Source organism: Littorina saxatilis, linkage group LG17 (genome assembly GCF_037325665.1).
Source record: "Littorina saxatilis isolate snail1 linkage group LG17, US_GU_Lsax_2.0, whole genome shotgun sequence".
In the NCBI taxonomy this organism is placed as follows: Eukaryota; Metazoa; Mollusca; class Gastropoda; order Littorinimorpha; family Littorinidae; genus Littorina; species Littorina saxatilis.
Genome location: NC_090261.1, coordinates 11,127,391 through 11,148,450, shown reverse-complemented (window position 1 = coordinate 11,148,450; position 21,060 = coordinate 11,127,391). Strand labels below are relative to the sequence as shown.

Here is a 21,060-nt window from a genome sequence, read left to right as displayed (position 1 = left end):
TCCTCCACCAGCGTTTCTTTTGCAAATAATATTTCATGAAGTTACATATTTCATTTTTGGTACATTTCCAAATCTTTTCATGACCTGACTGACTGCTTGGGCCGTTTGGCCAGCGGCAAGCATGCCAATAGCACGCTCTCTTTCATTTTTAGACAAACGAGGCATTCTGCCGTCAGTCCAGCTGAAGAAGTCACTGCTATTTTCTACTGTATTGCCAGCTCAGTTGAAACTTGAGTTGTCCCTATGTCGTCACGTATGTAACTTCATGAAATATTATTTGCAAAATAAATTTTGCACTTTGATTTTGCAAACAGGTTGGTTGCGTTTCTTTTGGAACAGGCTGTATACGACGACAACAGCTCTCCCTCACCTTCTGATATTCTGGCCATTAGTACAGAACATTCACAAATCAAACACCACACATATACGACGACAACAGCTCATCCTCACCTTCGAATATCCTGGCCATTGGTGGTCCGGGGCTTATCGACAGCGGTCTGTGAGCGATTATCGCCCGGACTGAAGGTGCTTCGCCGGGGGATGCCCGTGCTGTGACTGTGGGACATGACAGAGTTCTTGGCGGCCGACGACGCAGAGGCAGAAGTGGTGGGGGCGGAGGCGGGGGCTGACCCAGGGGGGTGTGGAGTTTTCCGAACTGGCATTGTGGCTCGCGTGCCAGAGGGTGTGATCTGTTGTGGAAAACACAGTGACGGCACGGTCAGGCAACAACACTGGTAAAAGGTACATCGTAGAATTCCTTGTCCAGATATTTTTTTTATATATGGGTATTTTTCCTTGATTATATCACTAATTATCTGATTGAGAAGGATTCCTTTTGTATGTGACGTACGCTACCCAAGAAAGAGTGCTAAGCAATTAAGCAATAAATACAAGCCAAACAACCACACCAGATTCCCACTGTACATGTGGGGGTTTTTCTTCTGAAAAAACAAACAACATTAGAGTTAGAACAGCTTTTTTTTTTATATACATATATATATATGTGTGTGTGTGTTCAGATTCCCATTCAAGCAAGAGGCAAGATTTACAATTTACGCTGCAGATACAAGCACATATTAGTCTTGCTGCTTTATGACCCTCACCCCTGTAGTGTTGACAATTTTCAAATTTCACATTAGAAGCATGCTAAAATTCCTTTTATCAATCTGTGAAGTAGACTGTTAGAACATAGGTAATCAATGCTAGTAACTTATCAGAAATAAACACAACAAAAATTATCATCATCTCCACCAAGTGATGATGAATGGAAGAAAACCTAACAATGAAAGACTGGAGAAAATAGCACTGTCCACGGGACAGACAAGTATGAAGAGTCTCTACAATATTGACACATATTAACAATTCAGCAAAACCAGCCCAAATGCATATCAACAGCGAAAGAACCTCATGCAAGACATGCTGTGTGCTTGTTAATGACATGCACTATATTTCACCATAACAAACCCAGGCAGGCAACCCTTTTTGTTTAAGCTGTCTTTTATGGCAAACATGCTGATGATAATCATGAAACAACCCCCCACTTTTTAACTCATATTTTTTCCTTCAAAACTTTATCAAATAATCATTAGGTTTATTACATGCTACAATAGTACTGATTAACTTATTCACATCTTTTGTGAACTGACCATTAAATAATTCGAATCCATATTAGTTAATGAACAAATACCAATTATTAGCTGACAAAAAAAATCACCGCTTTACCACAGTTACTGAACGCCTACTAAATGTTAAAGGTAAGATCCTTGCTGTGTACTGTACACCAGCATGTTCATTACCACAAATCTGGTCAGGCTGTTACATGGGATAACGACATCGTTCCACTTGGACACATACCAAAAATGTACAGCTTGGCTGCTTTCTGTGCATAGTGGGAATTTTTGTCAAAAAAAAGTTAAATGACACCTGTGTAGGGCGGGGATGTAGCTCAGTCGGTAGCGCGCTGGATTTGTATCCAGTTGGCCGCTGTCAGCGTGAGTTCGTCCCCACGTTCGACGAGAGATTTATTTCTCAGAGTCAACTTTGTGTGCAGACTCTCCTCGGTGTCCAAACACCCCCGTGTGTACACGCAAGCACAAGACCAAGTGCGCACGAAAAAGATCCTGTAATCCATGTCAGAGTTCGGTGGGTTATAGAAACACGAAAATACCCAGCATGCTTCCTCCGAAAGCGGCGTATGGCTGCCTAAATGGCGGGGTAAAAAACGGTCATACATGTAAAATTCCACTCGTGCAAAAAACACGAGTGTACTTGGGAGTTTCAGCCCACGAACGCAGAAGAAGAAGAAGAAGACACCTGTGTAAATCTGTGAATTTAATTCAGCAAAAAATTCCAGTTTGCCAGGCTGTTGATTTGTGGTCCACGACCAAGTGGAAGGATGGTTCTATCCCACATAACAGCCTGGCCACATCTGTAGTTATCAAGTGGAAGGATGGTTCTATCCCACATAACAGCCTGGCCACATCTGTAGTTATCAACATGATTGGTTGTGCCACAAGGATAGTACACTGTATACCTTAAAACCACTTGGGAGTTTAAGTATAACAAATACACTTGTGTTGACTGCCCTCCCCCCAGAATATATATGTACACAAAAGCTGCAAATAAAGGAATATATAAAAAGTACACGGGGAAAACCAAACCAAGCTTAACCCAACTGAACCCAAATAATAACATACAATGCATGAACAGGATTAAATGCACAATGGACTGACTATACTATTTACCTTTTCTCCTTTCTTAACGTTCATATTAATCACTGTCCTCAACAGTTTTAGTGTTTTAGTGTCTCCAGGGCTGTGGTGCACGAACCAAAAGTGGGTGCCACCCAAACAGGAGAGAACAAACCGCGGGGTTTGATTCGTTGAAATCACAACACATCTCAGTTTCAACCAATCCAACGTCACGGTTGGCTCCCACCCGGTTGGCAACTTTCTCGTGCACCTCGGCCCAGATATCCTCTTTGAGTTTACCTTTGAATCAACAGAACCCTTAGAAGAAGCAGTCTTGGGTCGCCCAGTAGATGTAGTACCAGAATTTTCTTTAGACGGCGCAGACGATGCGTGATTCAAAGGCTTTCGAGTCGAAATCTAACGAGAAAATTGTCAAAATCACCGCCCTGAATCTTTCGGTGTCAATCATGATTATGAACAGTTGTTTGATTAAACATGAGTGAAAGATAGTGTGATTAGCAAATGAATGAGTATGCATTCCTGGTGCCTGAAGGGGAATTCTTGGTAGACAGTCGGTACCTTTCTTATTTTGTCCTAACTTTGGAGATTAAAAAAAAAAAGTAAAATGTAACCTTTGCTTCTCTCACATACTTCTTTCCACATCTTATATTCCTCTTCTCTACTTTGTTCCAAAAGTAAAACCCCACAGAACTGTGTACAATCTCTGTGCAACTTTTTACAGGCTTGACAGTTCATAAAGACTTCCTTCCTTTTCTCTTCAGGTTCCAGTTCTCTTTGCAACAAAAGCTAAAATGATACACAGCTTTCCTTGTAATGTCTTCCTTTATATTTTTCCTGGGGTACATATAATTTTCAGCAATGAAAGCAATGCTGATTTCAACTACATGTACATACACAAATTTAATAACCTTTACTTTTACTTCTTCCTGTTCAAAACAGAAGTTCATTCTGCTGCATACCCAGGTCACTTTTTTAAAACCATAGATATAGCTGAAAGCATTGCTCTAGTGCCTGCTAAACTTTTGCGATACATTCAGACCTCAATGTTAGGCTAAATGAAAGCTCCATTCTTCTATCTCTTTTGTGAAACTTTCAGGACATTTTTCTGAAATGTCCATTTCACTCAACGATCTTTTCCGTTGAAACACATCTCGCAACATATTCTGCCTCATGATGCTACTGGTCTTTTTTGCAAAGCAAATTTGCAAATGAAACATACAGTAATGTAATTCTTCTTCAGCGCAAATTAAGTTGGTGTATATCTATATATTTACATGCCTTGTGTGTTGTGGGTTAGTACGTTAGCACTGTGTTCTGTGCTGTGTGCTAGGACTGTAGAAATGAGATGCACAGCGCAAATGAATAACTGAAAAATGTACACAATGTGATGGTAGTTACATGAATGTGAGCAAAACAAAGTAATCGATGATTGAAAAAAAAAAGAAGCACACACATGAGAAGTGCAAAAACACAGAATTCTTAGCAAACAAATCTTTAGTTACTGATATTATTCAAACTCAAAGATTCAGCAAAATAGATTGGTATTAAAAATCAGGGATTGCCAGTAAAATGTAATCACACACTTGACTCAACGAAGTCCAAAAGAACTGTTACAAAAAAGAAAGATTGTGACAGTGAAGCCACCAGCTGGAAGGAAAAAATTACATGGGACTTGTTGGCCTGTTTTTGGTGGTTTTCACATTTTCCAGCAAACGTGCATTTCTATACTCTCAACTTACTTTGATGTTATGGCTGCTGTAAATTTACTTTTTTCACAAAAATCCTGATGTTCCTGTCCGGTTGAAAAAGGGACCAGGGCACTTTTTACATATTTCTTCTTCCTCAAAACGATTCTAGTTACTTTTTCTTTAATTTCACAAAGCCACCATTAAGATATGTGCTGTGATGAGTGCAAGTGGGACGGAGTGGATAGGAGGAATAATCACTTACAAATCATAAATGTCTGAACACTAGATCAGGGTTGGTGGTAGGGTATGCAGTTTCTTATTTTTCAACCTACAGTTCCACAGGCCCTCGCCTAAAATGGACTAAGGAAGTGGAGACAGATTTGTCCAACTCACATTAAAAAAAAGTCTACACATCAAAATAATGGGATGAAACAAAAAATCTGCATGGAAATAGACGCAGGTCGGTGGTTTGCGAGCTGTTGATTACCTTTGGTGAGTCTATGGATCCTTTCGAGGGGGTCTTGGGCCGAGTAGTAGAGGAGGACATTGAGTCTTTACTGCTCGACGTAGAGTGGTTCATGCTTGCCCGCCCCGACTGGGTCTAATCGAGAGAGACACACGCTATTGCAGCCATGTCACATGCAGGAAAAACCTCTACACAGCTCAGCTACACAGTGCAGGCATGAGAAATTATTAGGTCTCTTCCACACAGTTTTCAGTGTGAGTGTTATCTGGAATTTCACGCTGAGTTACAAGAGTGTTAAGCAAGTGTTCAATTTCAACACAGGGCACACTGCTGTAGTGAGGTCATGCTCAGGCCAACAGACAGGCAGAAAGATGGTGGCGCATGCCAGCAGAGTCAAGAAAATGCACAGCCGCGGAACCAAAGACAAGAACTTAGTCTCAAGGTTCACAAAAATAGCCTCATGCTGCAAACAAAATGTCAAATCAACAGCATCGCTCAAACAAGTCACAAAAAGCCTTTTCTCATGCCTGCTTGAATGTATGTAAAATCTGGGGTTCCATTTCATGAAACAAAAAGAAAACAAAATCTTCTGCATAAAAAAAAAAACTTAAAAAAATAAAATATCTCAAGGTAAAAACTGATTCTGGAGAAGAGAGGTTTTTAAATCGCTGTGGAACTTGAAGCTAAATAATAATTCTTCAACTACAAAGAGAACCAAGCCCCAAAGCTAGGTAGAGGGTCGTATGTGTTCGCCCTCCAGGTCTGCTACTATCTGTTATAGACACGACTGGGCTAAAAGAAATACAAGTTACAACACTGAAAGCAAAGTACCCCTTCCCAGCAGAATTTACAGCTTTATGTTCAGTCTTACATTTTTTTTATAATACTTAAAAATTATAGTTGAATAATCAAATTTTACCTGCAGTTTCCAAAACCAGTCTTACCTCACTCTTTTTAACGAACTTCAATCAACCCCCACACCCCAAAGAAACAAAAACAAAAAGGAAAAAGGTGAAGAGGGGGGACGGGCAGGGGAAAGCGGGGCGCTATCATTGGCCAAAGAAAAAACACAACTAAAACTTTTGCGATTTCAGATTTTTAAAAAAATAATGGAGGTAAACAAAAAAAATTAAACAAAAACAGAAAAGAAACCAACCAACCCCTTGAATCGCTACCACCCTTCTCTGTGCATCCACCAACAAAAATAATCTAGCCTTTCACTACAACCCCACCTCTACAAGTTCATTAGACACAACACACCAGCACAACATCAAGAAGAAGAGACTGAGAGAGAGCGAGCGAGAGAGCATGACTAGCGGAGAAAAGCGGCCAGCGCCGAACAGCCTACCTTGGGGGATTCCGTGGAGACGGATCCTCCGGAAGACGTCTTTGCCATGCGAGCGGTCAACGCGCTCTCCTTGGTGGTGGTAGTGTCGATGGTGTTCTGGCGCCGCGTAGAACCCTGGCTGGAGCCTCCGCTGGTGGCACTGCCTGTACCTGCCGTCGCCAAGGTAACGCAGGCAAGTTATTGTGTCGGCTGGTATGTTCATGGCTGATGCCAAAACATCAGTCTCATAGTCCTAAGCCTCACAGGTAAGAATTTTGTAACTGCAACCATTCCCTGACCTCTCTTACCTTTACTTAGCGGTTGTAGACTTGTAGTTGTCTTCAATGATTGGTTGCAGTGTTAAAACCTCAATCTCCTCAGCCTAACACGTCAGAACAAAACAATATTTTTCCTGCAACTTAAGTTTAAGTGTTTGTCATACATGTAAATAAAATCGATTGGTTGTTGTACGAAAACCTCAATCTCCTAGGCCTAACACGTCAGAACAAAACAATATTTTTCCTGCAACTTAAGTTTAAGTGTTTGTCATACATGTAAATAAAATCGATTGGTTGTTGTACGAAAACCTCACTCTCCTAGGCCTAACACGTCAGAACAAAACAATATTTTTCCTGCAACTTAAGTTTAAGTGTTTGTCATACATGTAATCGATTGGTTGTACGAAAACCTCAATCTCCTCAGCCTAACACGTCAGAACAAAACAATATTTTTCCTGCAACTTAAGTTTAAGTGTTTGTCATACATGTAAATAAAATCGATTGGTTGTTGTACGAAAACCTCAATCTCCTAAGGCTCACAAGAAAGAAGGAAATTATGTTTTCCTTGTAACTGCAACCATTCCCAGGCCTCTCCTGCTTTCACAAGTTCTAGTTTTTGTCATTATCGATTGGTTGTAGGCGACTCATCTAATGCAGACTCTTTATCAGTAACTGCAAATCTGGAGGGTGTTCATGAGAAGTTAGTTATGCAAAACAACCTGAAATGTCCAGTAATTGCTGTTAACTCTCCTTCAAACATTAGTTTCGTGTCCTCTTCCTATACATTCAGAATCACAAAGTTATTTTCCATGATCGACATTAATTTCCAAACCATCCAAGACATCTAAACTTTTAAGAAAGCATGTCTTTATGAAGTATTGTGTTCCTTCACATTGCATACGGTCAGAAAAATGCATGGGCAAAATGCCCTTAAAGCATGTTAATGCCAATGTTTGATGAGAAGCAGCACACCTTTACCTGTACATGCATGCCACCTGAACACAGGTTGAGGGAGACACAGACAACACTGCAAGGTATAGGCTAATGAGGTAAGCCACAAACAACTTTAGTCCATTTTGTAATAATCACTGATTGTGACAACACAAAACTTCCTGATATGGCGCTATTAGGCATCTGTGACCTCATGAGTGAGCAGTATCAAATTATCACACCATTTCATTTTCACAAGCGCAAACAAAACTGCAATAACTCTTTCCAGGACAGGTTCCCAGATAACTCTGTCACTCAGTAACAAGCGTTTCTTTCAGTCAGGTGAAAAATTAATGAACATCTCTTCCACCATACTGCTTAGATTTAAACTTACAATGCAAAAATACACTGTAGCTGTTGGTGGCATTACTACTTTGTACAATTTGAAGCCAACCTTTTGGTGAGAGGTGATACAGAACCGTGACAGCTCCCATCAAAAGCGGGTTAAAATAAATCAGTTCGTGAACACACAACAAATCTAACCGCTTAGATCTTGCTTTTCTTCATTGACAAATGAAGCAACATAACCCTTGTGTAGCATCCTTTTAGTTGTGTGCTTTTTGTCTCTACTTTTTACATTTAGTCAAGTTTTGACTAAATGTTTTAAGGTAGAGGGGGGAATCGAGACGAGGGTCGTGGTGTATGTGCGTGTTTGGTTTGTTTGTTGGCTTAACGCCCAGCCGACCACGTAGGGCCATATCAGGGCGGTGCTGCTTTGACATATAACGTGCGCCACACACAAGACAGAAGTCGCAGCACAGGCTTCATGTCTCACCCAGTCACATTATTCTGACACCGGACCAACCAGTCCTAGCACTAACCCCATAATGCCAGACGCCAGGCGGAGCAGCCACTAGATTGCCAATTTTAAAGTCTTAGGTATGACCCGGCCGGGGTTCGAACCCACGACCTCCCGATCACGGGGCGGACGCCTTACCACTAGGCCAACCGTGCCGAGGTATGTGCGTGTGTGTGTGTGTGTGTCTGTCTGTGTGTGTGTGTGTGTAGAGCGATTCTACTGGACCGATCTTTATGAAATTTGACATGAGAGTTCCTGGGTATGATATCCCCGGACAATTTTTTCATTTTTTTGATAAATGTCTTTGATGACGTCATATCCGGCTTTTCGTGAAAGTTGAGGCGGCACTGTCACGCCCTCATTTTTCAACCAAATTGGTTGAAATTTTGGTCGGGTAATGTTCGACGAAGCCTGGACTTCGGTATTGCATTTCAGCGTGGTGGCTTAAAAATTAATTAATGACTTTGGTCATTAAAAATCTGAAAATTGTAAAAAAAATATGTTTTTTATAAAACGATCCAAATTTACGTTTATCTTATTCTCCATCATTTGCTGATTCCAAAAACATATAAATATGTTATATTCGGATTAAAAACAAGCTCTGAAAATTAAATATATAAAAATTATTATCAAAATTAAATTTTCCAAATCAATTTAAAAACACTTTCATCTTATTCCTTGTCGGTTCCTGATTCCAAAAACATATAGATATGATATGTTTGGATTAAAAACACGCTCAGAAAGTTAAAACGAAGAGAGGTACAGAAAAGCGTGCTATCCTTCCCAGCGCAACTACTACCCCGCTCTTCTTGTCAATTTCACTGCCTGTGGCGTGAGCGGTGGACTGACGATGCTACGAGTATACGGTCTTGCTGCGTTGCATTGCGTTCAGTTTCATTCTGTGAGTTCGACAGCTACTTGACTAAATGTTGTATTTTCGCCTTACGCGACTTTTTTTCTAAATTCTTCTCTTCCTGATTCCTCTATAAAACCTCTAATTTAAATGCCTGCTAACACCACTATTTTAAATGCCTGCTAGCAGTAACACCAGCATTACTCAAAATCTACCATCCAAAATATGACAGACTGAAAGAATTCACAACACAATGGTGCTTTGTTGTTTCCGTTTCATTCTTACTTAGCACCATCAGACACACAGGGATTCATGCACATTTTAAGCACACATTTAGCACCCCTCTGCTCTGTTACCATGACAATCGGCATTATTTACAAACCACTGAATGGAAGCTTTTCCGTCGCTGACTATGACAAATGTTTACATTTTGAACACATGACTCCAAGTCTGGGCACTATCATCGATGAAAAAACCCAGAAACAACAGACATTACCATCAAAGCTTTTTGGTTTTCGCAATGCTGAATTTTGAACCACACAAATCCACAGCCACGGCTATCTGCTTCACAACTTTTGTTTTGCTCACAAACATTATTAACAGAAAAGCATGCACTTTCACATCAATCAAGCTAAAACAGGTGCAAAAGATATGCTCTGTCAGTTGATACTTTGACTAAATAATCTAGAAATGCTAAAGTACAACACTTTCTGTGACAATTCAAAACTATTTATCAAAGACAATTGATCCAGTTTGGACACAAGCCAAAAATTACCAGAGTAGATTACAAATATAACAGATACACATGGGTATTATTACCATATATATATACTGTATACACATGTATTCATACATTTATGCAGTCACACACACAAGCAATCATATGCATAGGCTGTAAATGTATTTTTTAGCATTTTTAATCCATAAACTTACTGGTGTATTTATTAACAAGGGGAATGGTTGCAGTTCTTCTTTAAAGGTATTTTACCATTATATTTTTCATCTGAAAGCTACAACAACACGAGTATCATGCTGCAATGTACCAACACAGAACAGAATGGAGTCATACATGCATTTCACACACCCTGTGTATAGAGTAGAAGTAACTATGAGTGACCAGCATAAAAATAGCCTTCAGCCAAGAAACTCTTCAATCTTTTCACAATTCATTTTCTCCAAACCTGTTTCATTCATATTCCTGACAATGTCAGTTCACACAAAAACAAGTTTGGATATACTTTTCTCTGTATGATAAATACTTTGCATCTTCAGAGATGTTTCACTGGATAACCTTGCAGCTATTGCAGAAGTGTGAAACTGATCAAATGTTGTCACACACAAAGAAAAAACACATATCTAGATTTCTTATTTCATCCCAAAAAAAACCACATAGACTTTGCACCTGTCCAAGGAAATAGACTTGGAGCAACCTAGGTGACATTGTTAATCCAGGTAGTACTACCCAGCCTTGAGAGAGTCTGGGCTTAAAAGATACTTACAAAAACAAGATTAAAAAAAATATAAGCTTCTGGTCGCATGCTGGTCATTCATAGCTCATTCTGCTACAGACACACTCACACACATTCCAGGGATGTTCTGCTAGGCACAAACAGTAAAGCTCCTTTGTCTGCAAAGCATTATATCAGTTAAAAAAAGAAGATGTCTGGAAATAACTCTGTTTTTTATGTGCTCTGGAAGAGTTGTATCCCTTGAAGGTGAGGTCAGATGTCAACAAGTTGATAATGATAGTGTCACAGTGTACCATGATCTCCCATCTGCATATTTTCAAAACTTTTTCTTCTGTGTTTATGGGCTGAAACTCCCACGACCAATCGTGTTTTTGCCCGACTGGGTTTTTACCTGTCTGACCGTCTTTACCCCGCCATTTCAGGGGATGCATGTTTGGTATATATATTCATGTTTCTATGACCAACCAAAACTCTGACATGGATTTCAGGATCTTTTTCATGCGTACTTGGTCTTACGCTTGCGTGTACTCATGAAAGGGGTAAGGCACTGGCAGGTCTGCACGTAAGTTGACCTGTGAAATTGGAAAAATCTCCACCCTGAACCCACCAGGTGCGGTCTGAATTTGAACACTCAACCTCCCATATGGGAGGCTGGTGGCCTATCCTGGCTATTGCCGACGTCATTTTCAAAAGAAAAAGTCATCATATTAAGTGGACAGTTCAAATGCTATGTCAGCTTGATACCACACCCTTTTCTTTCAAAAACATGCTCACTGATAGCTGGACTACCCAGTGAAAAGCCGCCACGCTTGTTTATTGATGGTTGTGTGTATAATCCAAAACATGTGCCGTCTTTTCACGTTCAATCGACAGCCAGGAAATCATTGAGACAAGGATCATGAGCTCTAATGCGCATGGTTCAAAAGGACGGTTGGTTATTGTTTTATTATCGTCCCTACAAACTTTGAGGCTATCCAGGACCGATGCAAGATGTTTCTAAAGAAATATCAAATGGTCACTGCACTAACTGCAAATCTGACCTTGTTTTTTCAGTGTGATGCATACAAGCGCTGGACTCAACATGATTTTCACTCATAGTATGAGCCTCATTTTTAAACCCATTAAATTCTCGATTGAGTTATTTCCAAAAATATTTTCTGCTTAGGCTTGTTCATACAACTGAAAACGTTTTATACAGCAAATGTTTCTACTCACAATATCAGCCTCAGTTTTAAGGGATACAACTCTTTCACAACCCATAACAATCTTGACAGAGTTAGTTCCAAACATTTTTTTTGCTTAGCCTCGTTCATTAAACTGAACACATTTTGTACAGCATAAGCACAGGGGTGGGGGAAATCAGTTGCCAACACCACATTTCTTTATTACCAAAATTATCATGATTTCATCACAAACACTTTTCCGTGCGTCTAGCAGAACGTCCTCCACAAACACACCGACAGGAAAGACGAGTAGTCAGCGAAACCAGCCGACCACCAGACGACAGTCAGGACAGAGGAAGGTGAAGTCTAACCGAAAAAAGCAAGCAAAAACAGTGATTCCCATCACTAAGACACCAACGTTTGTTACTACCGTTGTTCTCGCCCCCATGGCTGTAGCGGCGTTGTTTCTGAGAGCCCGTGCCGCTGGTGGCCGACTGGGATCGCGTGACCTTGTTGGGTGACTGACCGCTGGTGTTGTTCTCGCTGTGTGGCCTCTGACTGGACGGCATGCGGATCTGTTGTAACGATAAGTTGCTACCTGACCGGTCACTGCCTTCCAACTGGCAAAGGGAAACAGGTTAATGGAAGTCAGTCAGAAAGAAGAGGCTACAGGTTAGTATCACAAGCGTTTTGCATCCAATACAAATGTACAAGCCTGCCACCGCAACTATCCCTGCTGAAGATACTATTGCTACCAGCATCCAATACAAATGTACAAGCCTGCCACCGCAACTATCCCTGCTGAAGATACTATTGCTACCAGCATTCTATAGAAACGTACAAGCCTGCCACCGCAACTATCCCTGCTGAAGATACTATTGCTACCAGCATTCTATAGAAACGTACAAGCCCGCCACCGCAACTATCCCTGCTGAAGATACTATTGCTACCAGCATTCTATAGAAACGTACAAGCCCGCCACCGCTACTATCCCTGCTGAAGATACTATTGCTACCAGCATTCTATAAAAACATACAAGCCTGCCACCGCTACTAACGCTGCTGGAGATACTATTGCTACCATCCGAATTCTTGATAGTTAAAAAGAAAAGAAATAAAGAAAGAAAGAATAAAGAAATAAGTCAGTGGTAAAAACTTTGCAAAGCATCTCTCAAGAAAAGAACAGAACACTCCAGAAGAACAGAACACTCCGGAAGAACAGAACACTCCAGAAGAACAGAACACTCCGGAAGAACAGAACACTCCAGAAGAACAGAACACTCCACATTCCCTGCACCTCATTTGGCAGATTACGTACCAAAAGCAGCTAATAAGTGTACCATTAGTCACTAATAAGTAATGCATAATTCAGAAGCACTGAACTAAAATAGCAAAGAAAGTATTTAGTAGTTTACAGTTTCATTTTAAAATTGCATACACTTCATTAGAAATAAAGCATAGATTAGATTAAAGAAGAAAATGAAGAAAATTAAACAAAGTGAACATATGACTCATGAGATTATGACATACCAATCTTTCAAAATATATATTCCAAGCATTATCAGACATCTAAAGCCCTTCACCATCTAATATCAAATTCATTTTGCAAAAGCACAAATGATGTTATTCAGAAAAATGTAAGAAACCCCAAGTTTTGATTAGACAGAGAAAAAGATTTAGGAGAAAAAGACTGACAAACAAAGACTGAATAAATCCTGATCCAATGCTAAATTTGTCGTCTATACATTGCTCAAAACCACATGCTTAGGCATAGTTAAACATCCTACGGAACAAAATTCATATTCCTTCCACAGGTAATGTCCTTTGTGATTAACTAATATGAAAATGCCTCTGATTCAAAAACATTATTTAGCATGTAACACTTGAATTCACCTCAAGGCATGTTTGATTTCATTTTCAACCATGTTGATTGCTGCTACATTTACCACTGCATGAATTTTCTTAACCACATGGACTTATTGTCAACACTTGCACTCTTAGCACAATTCCCATATCAGTGCACCTCACTATCTTAGGTATTTGACTATGAGAGGGCTTTAACTTTAAAAACAGCTGCACATTTTCCTATTAGTATTACTGCATACAATTACATTTATTATCTCTTAAGAAAAAATGTGTCTAAAACTAAAAGTGATTCCAGTTGTCACAGGCAATTTATCAAATAAAGTTGAAACATGCTCTTCATCTAAGCTCACTATCCCCCCCCCCCCCCCTTAATCTAAAGCATGAGGGTGAAAGTGAAAGATGACAGACACTATGCAAAGAAGAAGCCAAACCATGCTTACACCACTCACTTCCACGGTTCGTCTCCCCAGCAAGAGGTACGTAGCGTGGATGTCGTCGTACTTTTGTAGACGTAAGGAGTCCTCAATATCTTTTCTATTGTAGCCCATGTTTGTCATCATATCTGCAGGAGAAAAAAACACAGAACACAATTGTTAAACAATAACAAAAAAAGATTTTTTTAAAAAGCGAAAAAGGAATTGAAATCCCCCCCCCCCCCAACTGTCAGTTTATCTAACAGAATTAAAAAGGCCGAGCTTGTACCTTCACCCACAAAAATAAAAACATAATGCATTGAAGTTCTTGAATCACTGCTTCTACTCTGTCAATCCGTGTAATAATTAAAGGATGTGTCTTTGTGAAGCAAAACTTGAAGTTCTTAACAACAACAAATGAAAAACACTAGTTTTACAAATACAATTCAATATTTGCAAACATTGCCTTAATTTCTTAAAACTGTCCTGATTTGATTTGTTATTCTGTGTCCTTATTTTCATTGATAAAAAACATAAGTGTTTTATCTGCTTCTTAACATCAATATTGATCAAGTGTCAAGCAACATTTGTGTATACGTATACTTTCATAATATCACGAATATTACTTTATAAGATGTATTTTTGCAACTCTTACTTCTTTAAATTAAGTATTATATCCAGCTTTTTTCCCTTGGCACCATCCCATCTCATATATATAATAAGCTAACACACATGCAATCATCTGATGCTCTTAGTCTTACATTTACTTTTAACAAGACTTTCAACAAACTAAAAACACAAGCAAACACATTGGAAAAAAAAATCACATTTCAACTAAAACACAAGATCACATGCTGATACCAATCACTGAATCAAAAACAAAAGCAGATTGATCACTGAAATGCATGCACTATCCTCCTTTCAATCTGTTTCAGATTTGTTTTAAACATTCTATTTTTATCATGATCTTTTGATATTCCAGTTAATTCTTTTACCTTTTCCACTCTACAACAATGAGACCAGACAAAGAAACATGACAACACTTACTATCATCTATCGCTAAATATGCAACAGCCTTTTTTTATGACAAAAAAATAATTAAAGAATGCATCAAAATCACGAAAGGGTTTCTTTTAACAAATAAAGAAAGCTCATTTCTAATTAACCTACGAATGTGTAGACACTCAAGTCACTTGCCTTTCAGTTTTAAAACAATGACGACTGTATCGCACAAACAGAATGATCAAATTAAACACCAATTCAGGTAGCTAGAAACAGATGTTGGTAGCCTGAGAAACAAACGACAAGTACTACACTATTTCCAGGGAAGCGGTAAATACTTTCTCCTTTTCTGTCATTACAAGTTACACTTACAGTGCTAATACTTATTTCCTCCCGGAGAATAAACTATCCAGTTAATCATTTTTTTTTTAGCTGATATTCATGATGTAGAACTAGAAGTACAAAGACATGCAAAGATGTTAGAAGAAAGAGGGACAACTAAGGACGTGATACTACACCAAAACTACTTTGCATACCATACATGTTCCTGACTTGCTTTTCCACCAAAGGGTCTGCCAAACTACTAGCGGACTGACTATCATCCTGAAAATAGCTTAGCACTGAAGAGAAATGGGAAAACACACGTGAGAGCAGATGGTGACAAGGTTAAAAGCATGGAATTGCATGATTACAGTACAAATTTGGCTAAGTCAGATGTAAAAACCCAAGCTCTTTTTTTCAAAATGTAATTTAACTCCCTGCTTTATACTCTTCCCCAGCTAGTCAGTACCCACTAAAGGAGAAAATTAGGCTGAACAAATGCTTTGGTTGCATGTTTCAAACAAAAACAAAAGTTAACAATTCATAGTGTTTGTTGAGAAAGCAGTCTGAACATTTCTCTTCAAACAGCGATTACAATTATTATTATAATTAGCTCAAAGGATATTCCTGAATCAGATCAAACAAAAGAATGATTCACATTGAAACTTCAACCAAAGCACTTTAATTTCTATTGCAAAACTCTATGAAATTGAAAGTGATTTCAAACAGAAAACAAAAATATGCTATTCTCGTAAAACTAATTATCTGAAAGAAATAACTTGTATTGCCTTGATGTTTTATTTTCAAAGTCAAGTCTCAATAGAAGAACAACATGCTTCCCCACCCATTCTCAAATTAATAACCTTAAGATTAATTCAAACTAAAGGTACAAGCAATCATCACAGCATTTGCATTTCAAAAACAATAAAAGCATTGAAACAGATTTCTACCTTGCCACCTTTAATTAATACTTTCAGCATTCAAAAATATAGAATCCATCCCTGCTTTTGGGGAAAACATTACTTTGTATGACTAATACAAATATAATCCTTTGATATACTTCTCCATTTCTTTTTTAACCAGCAGTCTGCATGCTTATTCATGGATCTTTCATCTAATATTATTAAGAGAAAAATTAGTAACACATAAATAATGCATGCACACTAGGCCAGCTATGCTAAACCTCAACAGAACAGACAGAAGACCCTGCCTTTTTTTTAAGAGAAATTAAACTTGAATTTTTAATCTTCAAGTTCAACAATCAACAAAGTGTTCTGAGCATGTAAAAAAGGGCTATGAAAATCATAATTGATTAATTTCTTGCAAATTATTCCTGGTGCTTTAATTTACTGCATTTTACTTGTATTTTCCCATGTATTTTTTATTCCAGAAAAATAAATAATAAAATAATCTATATTGGCATGCAATTCCGTTTGAATATAATGTTAATAAGAATGATGGTAAGAAGCCCGCAAGGTGCTTAAAAGTCTGCCCTTTAGTAACAGAAAAAGAAAACCTGTTGATACAAAACAGGTGGGCAACAAGAAATGAGTACAGAAAAGCCAAAAAAGTGCCAGAAGTATTAGACGTTGAGCTGAGCTTTCATGCTGATGCATCATCAAACACAACCGGGATGAGCTTTGATCTTGTCTTATTTTTTGTATCCTGTGCCACTCTGGTTTGTATGCTCAGAATCTCCTTTTGTGGATATCTGACCAACAATATGCATTGAATTTTCTATTCAAAGTTGTCGGAAATATCAAATGAAAGCTCAAACCCACTGTCAAAGGGAGATAGCAGTACTCATCTTTTGTTCTCTTCTCTGCAGCGATCAAATTATGAGAATAGCAAAACAAAACAAACCCCACTGATATTTCAATGATTATTTTCCAAGCTCTGTCACAAATGCTGTTTTCAACCATGAACAGTCAATAAGAAATCAATTCACAGCCTCTCCATACGCTGTTTCTGCAACCAGGTTTTGTTTCATGGTTTTGTTTCCATGTCTTAATTTTAAATTAAAAATGTGCTTCCAAGTAAGAACACTGCACTTTTGATTTCTGTTCAATTTGCGCACACAATATTGTTTCTTGGTATCGTTTCCAGACTTTACTTTAATTAAATCAAAATTGTACTTCTCAGCAAACTGCTCTTTTTTCCAAGTTTTATTTTGCTTATTTTTCTTTTTACTTCTCAAAGGTTCATTCTTTCAAGTTGTTTACATTTTCAGCTGCAGGAAACAAAAGATGAGTCTGCCTCTAAAAGCACAGCACAGTCAGCACCCCAAAAAATAAAAAATAAATAAACAAAAAAAAGGGAAGAAAAAAACTTCGGGAGAAAGAGTCTAGCAGTTTCGGGCACGGGCACATTTACCTATCCGGCTGTGATCAAGAGCGTCTTTCGACAGGTCTTTGAACGGCTTTAAGTCAGAATCTTCAAAGCCCATATTCATCCAGCGGTCTTTCATAATGCTCTGATCAGAAGATAAACATTCTTGTAGAAAAGCAACAAGACAACATTCAACACACAGCCCAATGGTGTAACGAGAGAGAGAGGACTCTAGTCAGCTACACAATGCCAGCGGGGTCACAAAAAAGAAGTGGAGCGAAAAAATTCGCTCGTGGTTCCCGTCAAATCTAGCACACAGTAAATACAGCTAGCAGGATTTTCTTGCAGACTAGCAGCACACAGGAATGAAACCTTGGTCTATTGGCACCACAGATTTTTTCCCGCAAGACCGTCTATCACATCCCGCAAGACCGTCTGACTCTTCCCCAGGTTACCCAGAATGCACCACATCAAGCTGTGTTCAGGGTGACATTTTAAAAGAGCTACAGAAAATACATTTCTTTCTCTTTTTTCTTCTGTGCATTTCTTTCTTCTTTTCCTCCATGCACAAGTGTGGAAAAACATGAACACGGTGAAGTGGAAAGATACAGAGGCTGAGGGAAGATGGAACTATTTGACAGCTGGGAAGATGTAACTATTTGACAGCTGGAAAGATGGAACTATTTGACAGCTAAGTCAATGGAAGATGTCGTCTAATAGATATTCAGCACACGAACACACCACAAAGTTGGTTTGAAACTGAACTAAAGTACTGGGGATGGGAGTGTGCCTGTCTTCATTCAAGGTTTTACGAACACAAACTTGGGGGTAGGGTACAACTAGTACCTGTGGGGAACTGCACTGGGGAAGGGTGATGGTGTGGATCAACGATTTGGTACTTTTCTTGGTGATGTTTTCCCTTTTTTTTTACAGTTAGTCAAGTTTTGACTAAATGTTTTAACATAGAAGAGGAATCGAGACGAGGGTGGTGGTGTATCAGTATGTGTGTGTGTGTGTGTGTGTATGTCATAGCTGCCAACCTTCTGAAGTCAAAATCCAGGAGCCAGGGGGACCGTTTAGTCTTGAATATGAGCAGGGAAAAGTTGTAAAATTCAGGAGATTCCCGGAAAATCCGGGAGGGTTGGCAGCTATGGTATGTATACATCGATTCTGAGAAAACTGCTGGACCGATTTGAGGTGGGGAGTGGTGGTGGTGGTGGGGGAGTAAAGGTAGCGGGAGGTTCCAGAACAGTGCTTGGGGATTGATGTGGTGCCAACCAACGTTAAAAGTGCTTTGTACAAGGCATGCAGCATGCATAGTCCTCTCTCTCTGTAGGTACAGTGGACGTACGCAAGTCAACCAAAAAGAGGAAAAAATAAAAGGACATAATGGCTGGTTCAGCCAGAAGATATAAATGTTGAACATTACCTATTCTTACTGGATCATTAATGTCGGGGGGTGGCTCTACATAAGGTTTTAGTTCATCATCTTCATAAGCTATATTCATCCACTTGTCCTTCATTATACTCTGTAGGGGACAGAAAAATGTGACAAGAGAATACGGCTTATCAAATGAGAGGGGCACACAACTTTCATCAGCATTCAGACTTTCTGCAACTGGCTTAATATTTATGCAAAAGACACTTCCAGTTCCACCGTTTCCTTTTAAAACAATTGCATAAGCATGATCAGACACAATAACATTTCTGTGAAAGTATATACTGATTTGTTTTCAACTTTTCATTGCCAGAGACTGAGAGAGCAATTAGCCTCAAATAAATGTTGGCTTTGTTTAAAATGGTGGATACCAAAGTTTCTGTCCTAGTTGGTTGTAAAAGCCCAAAAAATAGGGGTAAATCGAAACAAGGGATATGTTAAACTACAGACCAAAAAGCAGACAGATAACATCTGTGGTCTTCATAAAGATAGGTACAGGCACTGTCTTTAACCACAGAGGCTACCATCTTGCAAAGAGCGGACACGTTTCCAAGACAACTGTTTCACAATGTTGACAGCTTCTTAAAACAGCTGCGTTTTATGTTTAATACATGCAGGGATGGCCAAACCGTCCACCTGATCACCAGCGGCGAGTAAAAAATCTGGTCAAATGCAACACTTGTGGTTGTAACATCAAAGCCATAAACAATGCAGATGCAGCAACTGTGATATGTACTGGGCCAGTGACATTTCTGGCGGGCAAGTGACTTGCTTGAAGTTACTCTCCCGGCTGGCGAGTAAAATTTCGAGATTTGGCCATCCCTGACATGGCACCTCATCTAGAGAACTGAAGATCTTCATTAGCAGTTGTATGTTCAGTTTAAAGCTCAGAATTGTTGGAGACAAATCTTAGCACCAAAGTTTTGAAAGTTCAAAAATCACAATTTTCTGAAGCGAGTTTTAAAAAAGAAATCATGAATTCAATTTCAATATTACTGTTATCATTGTTATGGCAAAAACTTTGGCAAACGTTTTCTGCATGGAAATGTCTCTTGCAGCAAAAAAGAAAAACAACCATAATACTAATGTCTCAACTGAAATATGGATACATCATTTAACACAATAAAAAATATCTTGTAAATGTCATAATCATGTGACTTCTTCAAGCAACGGTCAATGAACATGAAAATGATTGAAATATTGCTCTTTGTCAATAACAATCTTATTGAAGTTATCTATAAAATTATACATTTTGTACAACCAGCATGGTTCGCATTCTCTCTCGTTAAAGGCAAACAAAATCAACTCATTTTAAAGGAACTGCTTAAATTTAGAACAGAATGAAACACAAAACTGTCTCCTGATGAAAATAATTGACAAATATTAATGGCACAGTCCTTCTTGTGTAACTAACTGATTTTGCTCACCATCTGAGATCTCGCCAGGCTTTTACATTAGACAAAGCCATCCCCCCACTTCCGCAAATACCAAAAATCATAGCTTAACTGCTTTTTCTACATATTGGGGTCTTAAAAAAAACAAACGCATTTCATAAAATCCACTGATGAAGGAATGTTTTGCCCTATGTAAAAAAAAGCCTGGGCAGATAGAAATGAGAATGAGATAGCGAGCAGGACTGTTTTCAAGGGAAGAACTGTACCTTCAACAGGCATGGGAATTCCAAAATAGAAAAAACTCTGAAAATAGGCCGAGGTCCGTGGGCCGCCTAGGCCCCGGCGGGTACCGCTCTGCCCCGTTGGGGAGACCAGGGGGGTTTGAAGGAAAACGAATTTGAGCATTTTAGACCACTATTTTTAAAGTTCTCGTGTAAGCAAATAATGGATAGAGAGACAATAGTATACATATATATTTTATTTACCTTTCTTTTGCCACGGACAATTTTTTATTTTCGCTGAAACGTAATTTCCTTTTCCAATTCCCATGCCTGC

At 39.0% G+C, this 21,060-nt stretch overlaps 1 protein-coding gene across 24 annotated transcripts in view; it reads right to left on the bottom strand.

The window, feature by feature from the left end:
- The window catches only part of LOC138953803 (MAP/microtubule affinity-regulating kinase 3-like), a 51,994-nt gene that overhangs the window by 18,442 nt on the left and 12,492 nt on the right, over positions 1-21,060 (bottom strand). For 6 of the 24 annotated variants that reach the window (XM_070325710.1, XM_070325716.1, XM_070325732.1 and 3 more), the window contains exons 11-18: positions 19,103-19,202; positions 15,561-15,644; positions 14,050-14,171; positions 12,163-12,364; positions 6,214-6,362; positions 4,887-5,000; positions 2,991-3,107; positions 451-689 (exon numbers count right to left, since the gene is read on the bottom strand). In XM_070325710.1, the coding sequence (XP_070181811.1) occupies positions 451-689; positions 2,991-3,107; positions 4,887-5,000; positions 6,214-6,362; positions 12,163-12,364; positions 14,050-14,171; positions 15,561-15,644; positions 19,103-19,202 (1,127 nt within the window). Of the gene's footprint in view, positions 1-450; positions 690-2,990; positions 3,108-4,886; positions 5,001-6,213; positions 6,363-12,162; positions 12,365-14,049; positions 14,172-15,560; positions 15,645-17,718; positions 17,819-19,102; positions 19,203-21,060 lie in introns of all 24 variants that reach the window. The other 18 variants (XM_070325713.1, XM_070325726.1, XM_070325714.1 and 15 more) reach the window with 18 other exon arrangements.